Genomic DNA, 16,535 nt, shown 5'->3' with positions numbered 1-16,535 from the left:
AAAATTCTTCTTGACCCACTTAAAAACCACATCCCAACTCCACCAGCTCAAACTGAATTCTTTCTTCACCTTTTGCTTTATACAATAACATTTTAACGGCTTTATCTTCCTGAGGTGTTTCTTACGTAGTGGGCTGTAGTTGAGCCGTAACACCAGCTAGATGATGGTTTTCAGAACTCGTTTTCTGCTCTCTGATGTCTGGATGCTCTCTTGGCTCCTCTAGGTATTGTACAAAGAGAATATGAGAAAAGCAACTTCGACACCTGTCACTCCAGAGATGGAGAGAGCTAAGCGCAACCAAGAAAACATTAGCTCGGTATTTCTAGGATTAAAAAAAGGAGTAGTGCAAAAACTTGGAAAATAACATTTTAACACCATAAAAACGTGCCTTTCTCATTCAACTGAAAAACACACTAAAACGAAAAAAAGAGAAAAATGCAGCATCTTGGAAAATAACATTTTAACACCATAAAAATGTGCATTTTCTTATTCAACTGAAAATTTAGACTAAAATTAACACAACTGTGCTTTTAAATTCCAAATGATCATACTAAGACATAACCAGTTAATTGCCAATGTTTTCTCTCCCCTTTTACTTTACTCTGAGGTAGTCTTACTTAACCAACTGTAACAAATTGACTTCCTAACACCCTCCATCTTCAGCTCGCCTTTATTTTAAAGGTACTCTATGAAACAGGTAATACTCTGAAATGGATGCATTCTTTGGCTTTGATATTTTGAATTTTTCTTGTCTGGAGGACTTTGATTCCTGTATTAGCATATTGGTGTATGAAATCTGGACATAAACCTATGAAAAATGATAGTTCTTTTGAATGTCAGTGTCACACTTAGTGCCAAATACCATCCAATATGCTGGTGCTGTAATTCCCGGCAAATACAAGAAACCACTTTTTTCTCTTTCCTTTCAAAATTATACTGTGCCCCTTTTCCTTTGAAAAGGAAAGTTACATTTTCAAAGTCGAATTCTTTCTCTCCTGGTGCGAGCCCTGCCTGTCCATCTTCACGCTAACCTGTTCCTCTGTTAGCCACGGGTCTCGCTGGGTCCTTTCAGTCGACTCAAGCATCCCTACCCAGCTCTTTTCATCAGCATCTGTTGGAAAGGTTATAAGGCTTCAGAATTAGGACAGTACCGTGATCTGTACTGATTCATGTCTCTCCTCCGTCAGGTTCTTTATTCTGATAGCTTCAGAATTAGGACAGTACCGTGATCTGTGCTGATTCATGTCTCTCCTCCATCAGGTTCTTTATTCTGATAGCTTCCGGAAACAAATACAAGGCAAAGCTGCCTATGTCTTGGACACTCCAGAGATGAGAAGGGTGAGGGAGACCCAGCGCCACATCTCGACGGTGAGTCCCGAGTGCTTCAGGACTGGCTGGCCGGGCTGTTGGAACACGTGAAAGGAGACATGGTCACACTATTGTATTTTCACAAAGTGAACTCATGAAATTTCAGGTGAAATATCATGAAGACTTTGAGAAACACAAGGGTTGCTTTACACCGGTGGTGACAGACCCTATCACTGAGCGAGTAAAGAAGAACACACAGGACTTCAGTGACATTAGCTACCGAGGTATTCAGAGAAAAGTGGTAGAAATGGAACAGAAACGGAACGACCAGGATCAGGAAACTGTTACAGGTAATTGAGCCCTCCGGGCGGGGGGCGTTGGGGGGGGGGAGGGGAATCAACTTAAAGGGAAGTAGAAGAACAAAAGTGACATTATCTACGGCAAGGCAAAGGATAAAGGACCTCAATCTGTGTATTCATTAGGTGTGAAAGAACCTCTGCTATTTCACAGTTCGCAAAGCTGACATCTCTTCTACCTTATGCTTAATCTCCTCTGAGAAGACATGACTAGAACCTAAGCTGAAATAGTGTTATTCAATCCTCCTGTGGTTACGTTTATGCCTTGGTTTCCAAGTTATTGAAAGAGTCCGAGAACATCTGTTCTGATCCTTAATCTCACTCTCAGGTTTACGTGTCTGGCGTACTAATCCTGGCTCAGTGTTTGACTATGATCCAGCAGAAGACAACATTCAATCCCGAAGCTTACACATGATTAATGGTATGTTATGCCAAAAAAGGCTTTTGACATAAACATCATCATTTAGTGGGCTGGAGTCAATGACTTTCAGTCTCTGAGGTTCCTGACCTCCAGGGTTTTCAATTTCCTGAGTTGCCCATTAGCATAAAAACACCTCCTTACCTAGTGGGCCAAACTCATTTTCTAGACAAGTTCAAGTTAGGGAAAGATTGTTTCATTGCTGCAGTGTAAGACTCCTTCAGGCCCTGTTATTATCATTTTTATTCCTAAAGAAAAAACGGTAATACATCTTTCTGTTGGAGAAATAGTGGGAAAAAAAAAAATACGTAGGCAAAGGGCAGAGAATGGATTTGACCTTGAGCAACTTTCTGAACTCTCTTATGGCAAGGAAGATGTCATTCAACAAAACAGGCAGCATGCCTTTATGCCTTCTTTTCATGTTATAAAACAATACATAGTACTTGTCCTCAAAGGACTTACACTCTAGACTCCTGATGAAGAGAGACGAGTAAATCAGTGGTTACACCCTGACACGTGCAATATTAAAGGTCCTCACACAGATTGTGGAAACACCAAGAAAAGGCATCTAAATTAATTTGGAAGTTAGGGAGAACTTTCTGGCAAGGTTGAAGGTGGAGCTTGAATGTGAATATAACAATATATTCACTTTGGTAAGCTGGGAAAATGGGCAGGGTGGAGCGAAGGAGTGGTCAAGGATGGACTCCAGGATTTGAAACCTGACTGTATCATGTGTCACCTGACCTTTGGTAATTTACTTAAACTTTCATCTGGAAAATGAAGATGGTACCATATCCCAAGAGTTTTGAGAGTGTAATCCATGGAAATCTACTTAAAACCGTGCTTGGGAACAAATAAACAAACAAAAACCAACTGAGATTCCATTACTGATAGGCATTACTGCTACAGAAGTTTCACCTCTGCTCCCTCTGCAATCTCCTCTCCTCCAGTCCAAGCTCAGCGCCGGAGCCGGGAGCAGTCGCGATCTGCCAGCGCGCTGAGCATCAGTGGTGGCGAGGAGAAGTCTGAGCATTCAGAAGCTGCCGACCACCGCCTCTCCACCTACAGCGATGGAGGCATCTTCTCTGCAACCTCAGCAGGTACAAGTGAATGGCGCTGACCATGACTGCCATGGCTGGCCAGCTCACTGGCGGTTACTATAAGAGATGCTTTGAGTAAAAAAAAAAAAAAAAAATCTGGATCATTTCTTCTAATGAGAAAAGACTAGAATCTAGAATTGTGGAGAGGTCCAGGAAGTTAGGTGTTTCATTTTTCTTCCTCCTTTCTTGGAAATCATTGTTTTTAAATTAGGGAAAGAGACAGCACTGCTCAGCTGCTAAACACAGATTAAATGATGCCTAGCCACATTGTCTTGTTTTCAACTATTTTTTTCCTTCCTTTCAGCTTACAAACATGCAAAAACCGTAGAGCTCCAACAACGATCATCTTCAGTTGCCACCCAACAGACAACAGTATCCTCTATCCCGTCTCATCCATCTACTGCTGGAGTAAGTAAATAATAAAAATGTGCTCAAATCATTCTTATTTTCTGATATGTGCAAAAACGATTATATAGGTATTCTGCTTTCTTTTTTTAATGAAAGCTTCTGTTTTATGTAATGCTCCTTTACTACATATCTCATGTTAACGGTAATATCAGAAAACCTTCATTACGCAACTCAAATAATTAAAAATCATTATTCAACGATTTAAAAAAACAGAAAAACTAAAGCAAATTATCAATTTGGGCTCTTTGGTCCCACCCACTGTCTTAAACTAAAACATTTGCTGTTTGGAATCATTCTTTAAGAATATTTATATGAGGGCTGGCCCCGTGGCCGAGTGGTTAAGTTCGCGCACTCGCTGCAGGCGGCCCAGTGTTTCGTTGGTTCGAATCCTGGGCGCGGACATGGCACTGCTTCTTAAACCACGCTGAGGCGTCGTCCCACATGCCACAACTAGAAGGACCCACAACGAAGAATATACAACTATGTACCGGGGGGCTTTGGGGAGAAAAAGGAAAAAAATAAAATCTTTAAAAAAAAAAAAGGAGATTCATATGTATGCACGTCACATATAAACATGTCATATCTTAGATCTCCCCTATTAATATATATTAAAGAGAGAAGTCAAACCATGTTTGCAATTCACCAGACTACTTTAAAACTCTTAGTTTAAAACCCTGAATCTCATTCATAACATCACAAAAACATAATTCTTTAGGATTGAAATGAACAATGTTTGTATGAAGAAAACTAGCTTTACTCAAGGACATAAATGAACATCTAAATAACTATTCAGACCCATTATATTTCAGGAAGGGAATCTTGTAAAGTTTACATTTCTCCTAAAATAAATCCAGAAATTCAAGGCAATTCCAATCAAAATCCCAACAGTCTATTAAAAAATTTTGTATGTTAATCCTAAAATTTATTTGAAAGAGTAAAGATGCAGGAATAACCAAGTAAATTTTGAAAATGACAACAGAAAAGGACTTAACCATATCAGAGCAAAACACATGTAAAGCTATTATAATTAAATATGGATTTAGCATAGGAATAGATTAGAAAAAGATGAAGTGTAGAAATGGACCCTAAAAGAATTACAAATCAGCAGGGGGAAAAAAAGCAAAATTGTAAAAAACTACAGAAAAATAGAGAGTACTTTTATAACATTGGGGATGGGGAAAGCCTTCCTTAGCAAGTTCCAAAATCGGGAAATATACACGAAAAGACTGACAGATTCGACCATAATAATTTAATTTTTTTAAACAAAAAGAAACAAGTCAAATTGTGAGAAAATATTTGCTGCATACATAACAAAAAAGTTAAGATCTAAAAAGCATAAAGCTCTCCAAAATTCTTTGACAAATTATTCCCCTTCCCCTCGAAATAAGAAAGAACTGAAAGCGTATGAATAGACAATTCATACAGGAAAAGAAGTAAAAATGGCCAACAAAAAAAATGTTCTTGAGTATAAACCAGGAATATGCAAATTAAAACAATAATAGAGTATCATATTAAAACATTATAGTAACGAACTTTTTAAAAAATTAATATGCACATACCATTTGACCTAATACTTTCACCTTTAAAAGCTCTTTCTTCTGAAATATTTGCCCAAAGACAAACATTAGGGGGTTAGTGTAAGAAAAAATCGTGACAATTGAATGTCCAGAAAAATGGAAATGGCTAAGTAATCTGTGGTATAATTAAAACATGAAATTCTCTACAGCAGTAAAAAGAATGAGATACATCTATATTTAGATGGAAAGACCTACAAGTTATATTAAATGGAAAGAACAAGTCAGAGTATTATTTATAGTATTGTTCCATTTACTCAAGGGGAAGGGAAAACCTACCCTTGGATATGAATGTATGTGTATCTATTTCAGAATGCAACAAAAAATATGTAGGTTACATACCAAATTACTAACCAGTGGCTGCTCCTATCAAGAAAATTTGAGTACCTTCAATTTTTATTTATATCTTCAAGTTGTTACAATTTTTAAAAATTCTATTGTATTGTGATGATTACCGTGAACATGAGATCTACCCCCTTATCACATTTTTAAATGTACACTACTTTATTGTTCACTGTAGGTTCAAGGTTGAACAACAGATCTCTAGAACTTATTCATCTTGCTTAACTGAAAGTTCATGTCCACTGATTGTAACTCCCCATTTTCCCTTCCCTCTATGTTACAATTTTTTTGTTAACATTGTGGAAGATAGATTTTAGAAACTTTTAATACTGGTATACTCTCAAACTCTGAAAGTGAGAGATGACAGGCAACATTGCTGTGGTTTTTCAAATTCTTCTCCAAAACACAAGACTGACCTCCTCAAAATGGAAAAAAAGAAAGTCCATATATAAATAAACACATTTTTTCACACACAGTTTTATGAATATATAATTAACATAGTATTAAGTTCATCATTTGAAGTGTGCAATTCCAATGATTTTTAGTTCATTTACATAGTTGTTCAACCATCACCATACTCTAATTTTAGAACATTTTCATACCCTAAAAAATATCCTTGTACCCATCAGCAGTCACTCCCCATCCTGAGCCTGCTCTCCCCTCTCCATCCAATCCTGGGCATCCACTAATGTACTTTCTGTCTCTATAGATTTGTCTATTTGGGAAATTTCATGTAAATGAAATCACACAATTCATGGTCTTTTTGTGACTGGCTTCTTTTACTTAATGTTTTGAGGTTCCTCCATGTTGTATCATGTATCGGTACTTCATTCATTTTTATTATCAAATATTATTCCACTGTATGGAAATACCGCCTTTTCTCTATTCATTCATCAGTTGGTGGGCATTTGGGTTGTTTCTACTTTTTGACGGTTATGAATAATGCTGCCATGAATATGGGTGTACAAGTTCCATTACATGGATATATGTTTTCATTTCTCTTCGGTATATACCTGGGAATGGAATTGCTGGGTCATATGGTAACTCTATATTTAATTTGGGAGGAACTTCCAAAACTGTTTTCCAAAGTGGCTGCACCATTTTACATTCCTACCAGCAGTTTATGAAGGTTCCAGTTTCTCCACATCCTCTCCAACACCTGTTACCGTCTTTCTTTTTGATGATCATCTTTCTGGTGTGTGAAGTGGTATTTCACTGTGGTTTTAATTCGCATTTCCCTGATGACTAATGATTTTGAGCATCTTTTTATATGCTTATTGGCTATTTGTATATCTCCTTTGGAGACTTCAGATCCTTTGCCTCCTCCCCCAACCCTTTTTTTGGTATTAAATTGTCGGAGTTTTAAAAATATATTCTGCATAGTAATACCTTATCAAATATATGCTTTGCAAATGTTTTCTCCTGTTTTGTGAGTTGTCTTTTCACTTTCCTGGTGGTGGTTGCACATTCTCTTTTGTGCAACTTAAATTTGCGGAGTTAAGTCATAAGAGACCTTGAAATTAAGGGTGAGGGTTAATTGTTGCAAATCTAATAAATTTTTTTCCCTCCTCACTAATAGAAAATCTTCCGTGCCATGTATGACTATATGGCTGCTGATGCAGATGAGGTGTCTTTCAAAGATGGAGATGCTATCGTGAATGTTCAAGCTATTGATGAAGGTTGGATGTATGGCACCGTGCAGAGGACTGGCAGGACCGGCATGCTCCCAGCCAACTATGTCGAAGCCATTTAGGCATGTCAAAGCATCACACGTCTCTGCAGGACCTACAACTCCTGCAGTCAGTATTTCTGTTTAAACTCTCCACTATTATCCAAGTTCTCAAGCTGCCTAATGGTTTTTCTGTGTCAGTATGATGTATGGTTCTACCATCCCTTAATTTGTTTCTACGTGAACCCAATAACTCCAGTAAAACAAATGTTAGTATCACCGATCTGTCCAATTACTAAACTGGATTTACTTTCTCATTATTTTTTGGACTTGCACATAAAACTTAAGAGACAACATTAAACCCATAGGTTCCTTATGTTTTAAATTGCCATTATCAAATTTTCCTGTGGGTTTTAAAATGTTTAATTTCAGAAGAGAGATTTTAAAAGTTTCTTCAATGTTCTATTATTGCTGCATCAACCCAGAGTCTTTCTCCATTATGAAATGTTTAACATTATTTCTTTTCTAAAACAAGGATTCTGAACATGTTATTAAACACATTAAAGCAAAATGGCAGTGACATTCACCTTTTCCTTGCTTACTGAATGCTGATGCTTTTATTTCTAATCCAGTTCTGAAGTTATAAAGCTGATAGTCAATATAAATTGGTGACGTTAGTAACTAATAAAATCTATTAATTCTGCAACAAACATCACTGATGGAATGAGCATTATTCATTTTTAATAGTTTTAAGATCTACAAATAAAAAATTTCAATAAGGCAAATCCCTCACACCAGACGTCGCTAAAAAAAATTAAACTAAAAAAAAATGTACTGTTGAAAGTGGCACAAGCAGACTTTCTCAGAACTCTATCCGTACTTGTCTTATTTATAAATAGAAACAATCTGTGGGATACAATCCTAACCTCAGGGGATCTTTCTCATCTGCATCCAGTGGGCTGGCAGTATGTGGCAAAGGTGGGATGCCAACCGTTTAATGGCTTAATGCTTAAATTAACAGAGTATCCTTTCTAAAAAGCAGAAGATCTGTCCATGTTACTTTAGAGCTGTAGTAATACTGCTGTCCTCAAGCTTCTTAATGTGTCTCTCTCTGAGACTCACAGTGAGCACACTAGTGAAGAGTGCACACTTGCAGATGATCAGTTGACTACACCTGAATGCGAGGCACTGTGAAGATGCTGGGGTTCGAGTGATGAACAAGAGACAGCTGGTGTTCTTATGAAACTTACCGTCGCAAGAAAAAGGCAGACAATGCCTAAGCATCCTCATGGTGGGAGAGTCACTCTTCCCCTCCCAGGTTTTCCATCTTCGCTTACAATGGGTTAAAAATCCAGGTTAAGCTGGGCAACAATCCCACCGTGCACTAGAGATATTCCCCCCCCCCCCCCAAGTTTTGGGAACACCCAAAGTATATGTCTCAGTTACAATAAACGTTTCCATTTTCAGATTTCCTGTTCACTTTATAAGGCTGCCAAAGCACACTATACAGTTGCTATTATAAAGAAGAATAGACACATTTCTCTCTTAATTCTAGGCTTTCTTTTGGAGCTTGGAACATTTTCAACAGAATACAAAAGTAGAGAATCCTGCTACACTCACCTCCTAGCCTCAAAAGTTATCAACTCACGGTTAATTTTGTTCCATCTCTAGCGCACCAATGCCCTCCTCCCATTACCTTAAAATGAATCCTAGTAATCACATTTCTTAAAATATTTATCACAGTTGACACACCTTAAAACACGGAATATCTAGTTTTCAAATTTTGCTGTTCATCCAACTTTCTAGCCATGTGCATGGGTCATTTTTGTAAGTCCCTTGTATATATCTCCACTACCACACAGTCACAGGACGTAAAGCTGCAAAGAACCTCAGTAACTATTCATGCTAATTTCAAGAGGTTGTACAAGAGACAAACGTCTCTAGGTTACACTCAAACCCGGTTCTCTTGATCACCAGTGCTCATAGTACCACCCGATGCTACTTTTGAAATGTATGTTACGATTTTTCATTTCCCCCTCAAATTTTTATGTTGAAGTCCTAAACCCCAGTGCCTCTGAATGTGACTTTGTCAACTGGGTCATTGCAGAAGTTGTTAGTTAAGATGAGGTAATTAGTGTGGGCCCTAATCCAACAGAACTGGTGTTTATAAAAGAGGGAAATTTGGACAAAGGGACACATAGACCCAGAGAACATCATGTTAAGATGAAGGCAGATAATTGGGGTGCTGCCTTCACATGGCCAGGGAATCCAAAAATTACCAGAGGCTAGGGGAGAGGCACGGAACAGTCCTCCACACAGCCCTTAGAAGGAACCAACCCTGTTGACACCTTATCTCAGTCTTCTAGTCTCCAGAACTGTGAGACAGTAAATTTCTTTGGTTGAAGCCACTGGTTTGTTACAGCAGCCATAGTAAACTAATACAGTATCTTTCAACATCACTAAGTCTATTTTGTTTTTCTTATTTAAAAGCAGAACGGGTTTAGAACTGTGTAGAACCCATGAAACTAGGAATTAAACAGGAGCCTCTATGGTTAAAAACAGGCCATAAAAGGAGACAAGAAGAAAAATGGTTCCCGTGTTTGTGGACAGATACAATGCTCACTTTATGCAGGCATTTGGATTATGCTATTCTTACTCATTTCAGGTCTCACGAAAACAAAAAAGTCAAAAACCCAAAACCAAACAAAAACAAGGACCAGAATTGTTTAATTTTTATAGTTTTATTTCAGATTAAAGTGCATCTCTTTAAAAATGTTTCAATATCCAGTTTCAATTGGCAAGTGGTAACAGTCAACTCTCAATAGATCATGAAAAGTTTTACTGTGGATCAGACATAAATTCTCCCTACCTCAACCTTGTCATAATGAACCCGAAAATACACTTTTCGTATAGGTCTACCTGCTTCAAACATTGTACAAGCATTACACAAATAAAACTGGCTGCACCCTAATTTCCCATCTACAAGTGTAGCTGAGGAATGAACAGATGCTTCTGTGAAGTTTCAACTTAAATCATTTATCAAATATAAATACTTTCTGAATGTAAAACTAAGCTCTCAGAGTACATCAAATGATGAGAACAAAAATATTATAGGGCTAATAAATGACTGATTTGGCTTCTCTCAGTCCTGCTCTAAGTGCATATTAATCAAGTCTATCCACTGGAGGTAGTGTTAAGATAGATGGAAAGCAATCGATTACTCACCAACACAGAAAGCAAACTCCCAGATCCCCTGACTTACTTCACAGGTGTGACAACCAATTAGTGCCAAATGCCTTTCTCTCATGCTTCATGGTCCCTTAATATCCATGGCAAACACTTAACTACATTTTAAGAATTTAAGTAGGAGAAAAAAGTTTACCTACAAAGTACTAGGATCTCCTAGTACACGTCTATTTGAGCAATCGTAAGATATAAATGTAATCAGGGGAGCCCACTTTATGAAGTAAAATCTAAATAACAGCAATAGAAATTAAGAGATTAAGGAAGCAAGATCGCCATTTTACCAGCTATAAGCAAATAACCAAATTGACTACATGCCAGGTATGAACAAAACTATCACTTCCAAAAGGGACATAAAGGGCCAGACGGTAGACACGTCAGGTGCTACAGGCCAAACAGTCTGTCAGACTACTCAACCCTGCTGTGGTGGCAGGACAGCAGCCAAAGATAATATGTGAATAAGTATGACTGTTTCAAACTTAATTTATGGACAGTGAAATTTTAATTTCTATATTTTCATGTGTCACAAAATATTATTGACTTTTTTCAATCATTTAGAAAATGTAAAAAACATTTTTAGTTCATAGGATATATTAAAAACAGGTGGCAGGCAGTAGTTTGTCAACCCCTGCTCTATTAAAAACTTACTGGGTAAGACTACCATCTCTCAGTTTCTATATTCAAAACTGATTCTGTCCTTAATTCCATTTTTCTATTAGAAAATTCTCATTCTATAAAAATAATTCTTTAGACACTTGTTATTTAATTAAGTATCAAAATAACTACTATACCATATTCCATTTTCAGCTCCCTGACACTTTTGAAGGTGAACTTCCTAGTTACATGTAATTTATCCATTTAAGAAATAATGCTGCCTTTTGTTGGAAATTATTTCTTAACTTACAGCTTTTTGGGGGGCAGAGTATTAAATAACATATATTTTTAATAATTACACAAGGTATTTATGAACATTAATTATGGTACTGGTATGTATAGAATAACTCGGATTCCACTGGCTGCCAGCTATTTCCAAGTACATAGGGATGTTTGTCCCTATACTACATGGCCTAACCACTCTATTAATAATTCAGCTCAGTCGGTTTTTTCCTTTCTAATTTTATCTTTTATCAGTACATCAATCTCTACCTGCATATAAGTGTGCTAATAAACTTAGTTTTATCCACAATTATAAATCTGTACACTGTGGCATTAAGATGTTTCCTCTGCTGGAAGGAGAGGTTAAGAGCTATGTAGGTTTTCTCTTTCATGTGACATCAATTTAAAACACTGCTTTCAATTTTATACTCTCAGGTAAGGGGAGAGATTATCTTTTATTCTAATGGTATATTTCAGGGGAATCAAAATTTACAGCTTGGCACTCCATGTTTGGTTTTAATTGTTCTTTGGTGAAAGGCTTTGTATATAAAGGAAAAAATGGTTAAGACTACATTATAAAATTTAAGATTCTATTTCAAGAACTGAGTTAACACTCATGATTCTGTTAGACTATTACTCAAATATCTACAGATCTTCAAGTCCAAATGACTCAGATTTTAATGGCTATTTTCAAAAAGCAATATACAAAGCCTGGTATATAACAGTCATATCATTAATTGAGCCATTAGAAACCGGAAAGCCCAGATTTCCTTTACAGATCAACAAATCAATAAATTTTGATAAATCAATTAAAAAAACCCATTACTTAACTTCTGGCTACATTTTCTTAAGTGCTTTGGATGAGGGCAGTTCTTACAAAGAGTATTTAAATATGTGAGGGAAATATAACGTCGTAACAGAATGCCAAGAAAACTCACTTTTAGAAAATCAAATTATTCAACTGTCTTTCAAATTCCATTTTATAATGAAATAGAAATTTTCAACCATGTAACATAACAGCAAAGTCACCAGAAGTCTTCAGTAAAATGACAAGGCACATCTGTCAGGTACGACTTACAGTACTACCTACTAGCAAATTAATCTGAGGAATAGTCTGTTTTCAATGTTTATTTATAAAATAACAAAGTCCCATAACTTAGAAGGCAAGAATCATTTAGAGACTCAGTATATCTCTAATATTTTAGAACTTACTTTTATATTAATAAAAAAATCAGAACATAATCCACATATTCTCATGAGAAAAGACTCTCATTGTCCAAACTGCTTAATAGGGTTCTTCATAACACAAAACACTTAACCGCCTATTTAAAAACATAAATCTTCCATATTTAAAAGAGGTAAAATTCTTTCAACAATTGAACTTTAATTTGAAGCCTTCAAGACCAGTTTGCATCCCCAATTCATAAATTTGAAGAGGTTACTTAAAGACTGACCACCTTTTATCTTTTGTGGGAATAATTCTAAAGACTTAAACTTGCTTGGGTCATCAAAACCTAATTTACAGCTTGAAGCCAGTTGGGCCTGCCTACCACAAGTGTAGTTCAGACATGAGCATTTGTATGGATCACGTGGGAGTTTTTAGAACTATCAGGCCCCATACATGGCAGACCTACTGAATCAGAATCTGCATTTTCACACATCCACACAAGTTTGAGCATTGTGTTAAAAGTCAGAACTTCACTCTAATGTTTGTATACAAAGTACAAGACCTCTCTAATGGCTTAGGGATAAAATGGACACGGTTTGTGCTAAGGAGCAAAGAGCTCTCTCCTCTCACCGAAGCTTAGCCTAATGTCAACAATTGCTACTTTATAGCCTCCCAGCCTGACAGATTATCTCCCTGAAAATCAATCATGAAAGGTATGAGATGGAAGATAGGTCTTTCTTACTGGATTATTAAGTCAAAGTTGGAAGGAATGGCATTAAGAGACAATTGGACCCCTTTTAATTCATGTTGTCAAATTTCCACTAACCAAGCTTTTTAAACAGCACTTACATTTAATTATTCTCATTCCTTTATCTTTTTTTAAAAAACCTCTACTTGTATATTTTACACTTAACCCTCCCATTTTTCCTAAATTTTGTTACTTGCCCTGTCACTTTTAGGTAAGATATAATCCAACTTTCTTGACATTTTGATGATTCTTAAACATATAAGAGAATCTCTGACTACTTTCAAACTGTACAGAAAAAAAGGAATCCATGGGGAATGTCAGGAACTATCATGCTTTTAATATTCAGATTTACATCTCCTTTTTGACTGTATTGCCCAATAGCATTACTGTTTACCCTGACTCCTCCTGCACTACATGGAATTAAAGCACAAGCTCCAGACCATTCAACACTGGCTTTCAAACTTGTTCAAATAGTGGAGCATCTTTATTAATGGGCTCATTGAAATACTGAAAATTGAAATCCACTACGAAATCCATTTTGGAACACGAAAAATTATACTATGCTTCTGCATGCAACTAGATTTTTATAAACGAATAAAATAAGAACTCACATTTGAGTATTCTTACTAATATTTTCCATTTGTTTTATTAATCATTAGAAAATATTTGAAAAAACTATTATCACTTTAATACTGAAAGAACACACTAGAGCTGATCAAGGAATATTAATGCTTTCTGCTATTCAGGAATCATTCAGGGAAAACTGTAGAAAACTTTAAGGCAAGAATACTGAAAATAAGGTACCTCAAATATACACTTGTAACTATTATCAAGAATGAAGACTTAGCAAACTGGCTTTTGCCCTCAAATAATATTTTAAAATATATCCTTGTTGAGCCACAATGTTTTAAAGTATCTGTGCTCACCTCAAATTCAGTGATTTGAGTAAATAGTAATCATTTTCATCATTTTCTGCTACACTGTTCACCTTCCCAAGAACTTCATTTCACCAGCAAGTTTAGTTCACAGAAGCATTAAAATACGTAGTCATGAAATGAGTTAATTTTGACTCCTTCAAACACACAACCCCTTCCTATACTTGTTCACTAAAAATTTGTGTTTCTTTACCATCAGCATAATTTGGGAAATAAATGAGAGACAATTTAAACCACAATTACAATTGTTAAAAAAAATTCCTATTTTTCATTAATTTCTTCAAGCTACAATCCTCAGTTCAGCAGTCCCAGAATTTCTTTAAAACTATCCTCAGTATATGAATATCAAACTTAGAACCTAAAATATTTGTAATGATGATGGATTTATGATTATGAAAAAGACACCAACTTTTATTGTGGCTGGCTGGCGGTCCCCTTCTCAACATGGGAGCAAACGAAACACAGGATGAAACTTTCTAGAATTTGCTGAAGAAATGTGCACCTTTACAAGTAAGGGTTAGTTCTTATTAAAGTGTGAAACTGAGAAGATCACTCACTCATTCTACGCAAAGAACAAATGAGATATTATCACTGTTAGAAAGACAAAACAAATATGGGAAGCCAGGCACTAATACTAGTTGGTAAAATTTACAAATATTTTAATTATATACACTCTGTTTTTTAAAACTAGGCAAAACAAACATATTCCCAAAGAACAGTTTCAAATTTCTTCCAAGTTTGCTTTAGGCGTAGGTGAAAGAACAGATAAACTCTATGTTTCTTATAGTCCAAGTGGTAATTAAAATACTCAAACTAACGCTCCATTGAAAAGAATGTCATGAGGCACACTGTCTAGTGGCTGATACCCTCTTCCAAACCAAAAGCGGGAAAAAAAGATGTGGGTATGAGTAGCAAAGTTTTAACACTTTCTCATTTCTATAACTTTACTCAATTTGGTTACTTTAGAAAATAAAGTTGTGATTTAACTAAGACTATTAACTAAGTACAAAACTATTTGTTGTTTTATCTTTAGATACAGAACTCTACAAACATCTGCAGCAAGCCCACAAAGCACTTGTACTGTCCATACTGATATTCAGTACTTAATATATACAAAATATGCTTCTATAAACAAAACAAATGTATTCACAAGAAGCTGCAGAAAAATTCATGCAATTAATGAAGGCTGAAATTTATAAATTAAAACCACTGTAATCTATACATAATGTACAAATAGTCGTGCATTTCAAAATGAATACTATATGTCTCATAAGAGTTAATTTTCACAGGCAAATGCTGCTGCACAAATATTTGCTAATGCAAATAAATGAATGGAATCTTAGTAAATTCTGCTTTAATATTTTAACCTCAAAAGTTGAAACTTTTGGTATTTTTCTTGAAAGTTGTCCAAACAAAGCTGACATCTGTGAAAAATGTTACAACTCTTTTGCATCTCATTTGAGGTGTCTTACTGAGAACAAGTTTCTTAAACCTTGGGCAAAACAAAAATAGATTAAAAAAAAGAAATCAAGTATAAACACCTGTATCAGTTCAGCAAAAAATTCAAATAAAAATTTTCAATTTTACTTATTTAAAAATAAGATATATTTTACATAAAATGTTTCATTAGAATATGCATGAGTTTAAGTGTAAAATAAAAAGTATGCTTTTGTTTCTATTTTCTGCTTTTACATTTCAGTAAGATATTTAAATTTGGAGGGAAAGCACACATAGCAGCCAAGAAAATACATTATGTGGAAAGAAATGATCTCACGTAATAAACTTACAAAACTGAACTTACATATTAAGTCATTGCCCTTCAAGATTTGAAATGTTATCAACTTTGCAAACATTCACTCTGAAATTGTGCTATATTTCAGGACTTATTTGATGAATCAACAAATTCAGTGACGTTAAAAACACTTCAATTTCCTCTTAAAATACTAGACAGAATTTTCCTGGGCTGGCGACCTCCAACGTGACTGCAGATTTTTTATTATAGAGTTTGCCATGCTACCAAGTTTCTCATGCATTTCAAATAGCTGACTTCCTGAATAATTATGGAGATCTTCTGAATTCAGTTGAAGAGCAAGTGCACTAATCTGTGCCACGAGATTTTTAGATAGCGGAGTTTCTAAAGCAACAGGATTAATTAAATCTAAAAGAGAAAAAAGCAGAATTAAATCTATTCCAGATAAAACTTAAGCTGTATAAATATCTCCTTTTAGGTTAATAAAAAGTTTATGTCCCTGAATTTCAAGGTGATAGTACAAGTTGAGGTATCCCTGCTCCTCAAGAGAACAAGGTGACAGAAAAATCGACCAGAGCTTATTTTAGGCTATAAAAGAAATTTCCAGGGGCTGGCAGGGTGGCACAGTGGTTAAGTTCAT

The 16,535-nt window shown here is 35.8% G+C and overlaps 2 protein-coding genes across 59 annotated transcripts in view; one reads left to right on the top strand and one right to left on the bottom strand.

The window, feature by feature from the left end:
• The window catches only part of NEB (nebulin), a 213,719-nt gene extending 205,834 nt beyond the window's left edge, over positions 1–7,885 (top strand). For 26 of the 50 annotated variants that reach the window (XM_070579744.1, XM_070579711.1, XM_070579735.1 and 23 more), the window contains 7 exons: positions 224–316; positions 1,261–1,368; positions 1,475–1,658; positions 1,993–2,085; positions 3,033–3,182; positions 3,487–3,590; positions 7,086–7,885. In XM_070579744.1, coding sequence (XP_070435845.1) covers positions 224–316; positions 1,261–1,368; positions 1,475–1,658; positions 1,993–2,085; positions 3,033–3,182; positions 3,487–3,590; positions 7,086–7,259 — 906 coding nt within the window. In that variant the 3' untranslated portion in view covers positions 7,260–7,885. Of the gene's footprint in view, positions 1–223; positions 317–1,187; positions 1,237–1,260; positions 1,369–1,474; positions 1,659–1,992; positions 2,086–2,976; positions 3,183–3,486; positions 3,591–7,085 lie in introns of those variants that run through there. The other 24 variants (XM_070579747.1, XM_070579745.1, XM_070579741.1 and 21 more) reach the window with 4 other exon arrangements.
• Positions 7,886–9,900: 2,015 nt separating this feature from the next.
• The window catches only part of RIF1 (replication timing regulatory factor 1), a 63,643-nt gene continuing 57,008 nt past the window's right edge, over positions 9,901–16,535 (bottom strand). For all 9 annotated transcript variants that reach the window (XM_070579752.1, XM_070579760.1, XM_070579755.1 and 6 more), the window contains one exon: positions 9,901–16,303. In XM_070579752.1, the coding sequence (XP_070435853.1) occupies positions 16,089–16,303 (215 nt within the window). In that variant the 3' untranslated portion in view covers positions 9,901–16,088. The remainder of the gene's footprint in view (positions 16,304–16,535) is intronic.

Source organism: Equus przewalskii, chromosome 17 (genome assembly GCF_037783145.1).
Source record: "Equus przewalskii isolate Varuska chromosome 17, EquPr2, whole genome shotgun sequence".
NCBI lineage: Eukaryota > Metazoa > Chordata > Mammalia > Perissodactyla > Equidae > Equus > Equus przewalskii.
The sequence above is the reverse complement of the archived record's forward strand: the minus strand, read 5'-3'. Positions and strand labels throughout refer to the sequence as shown.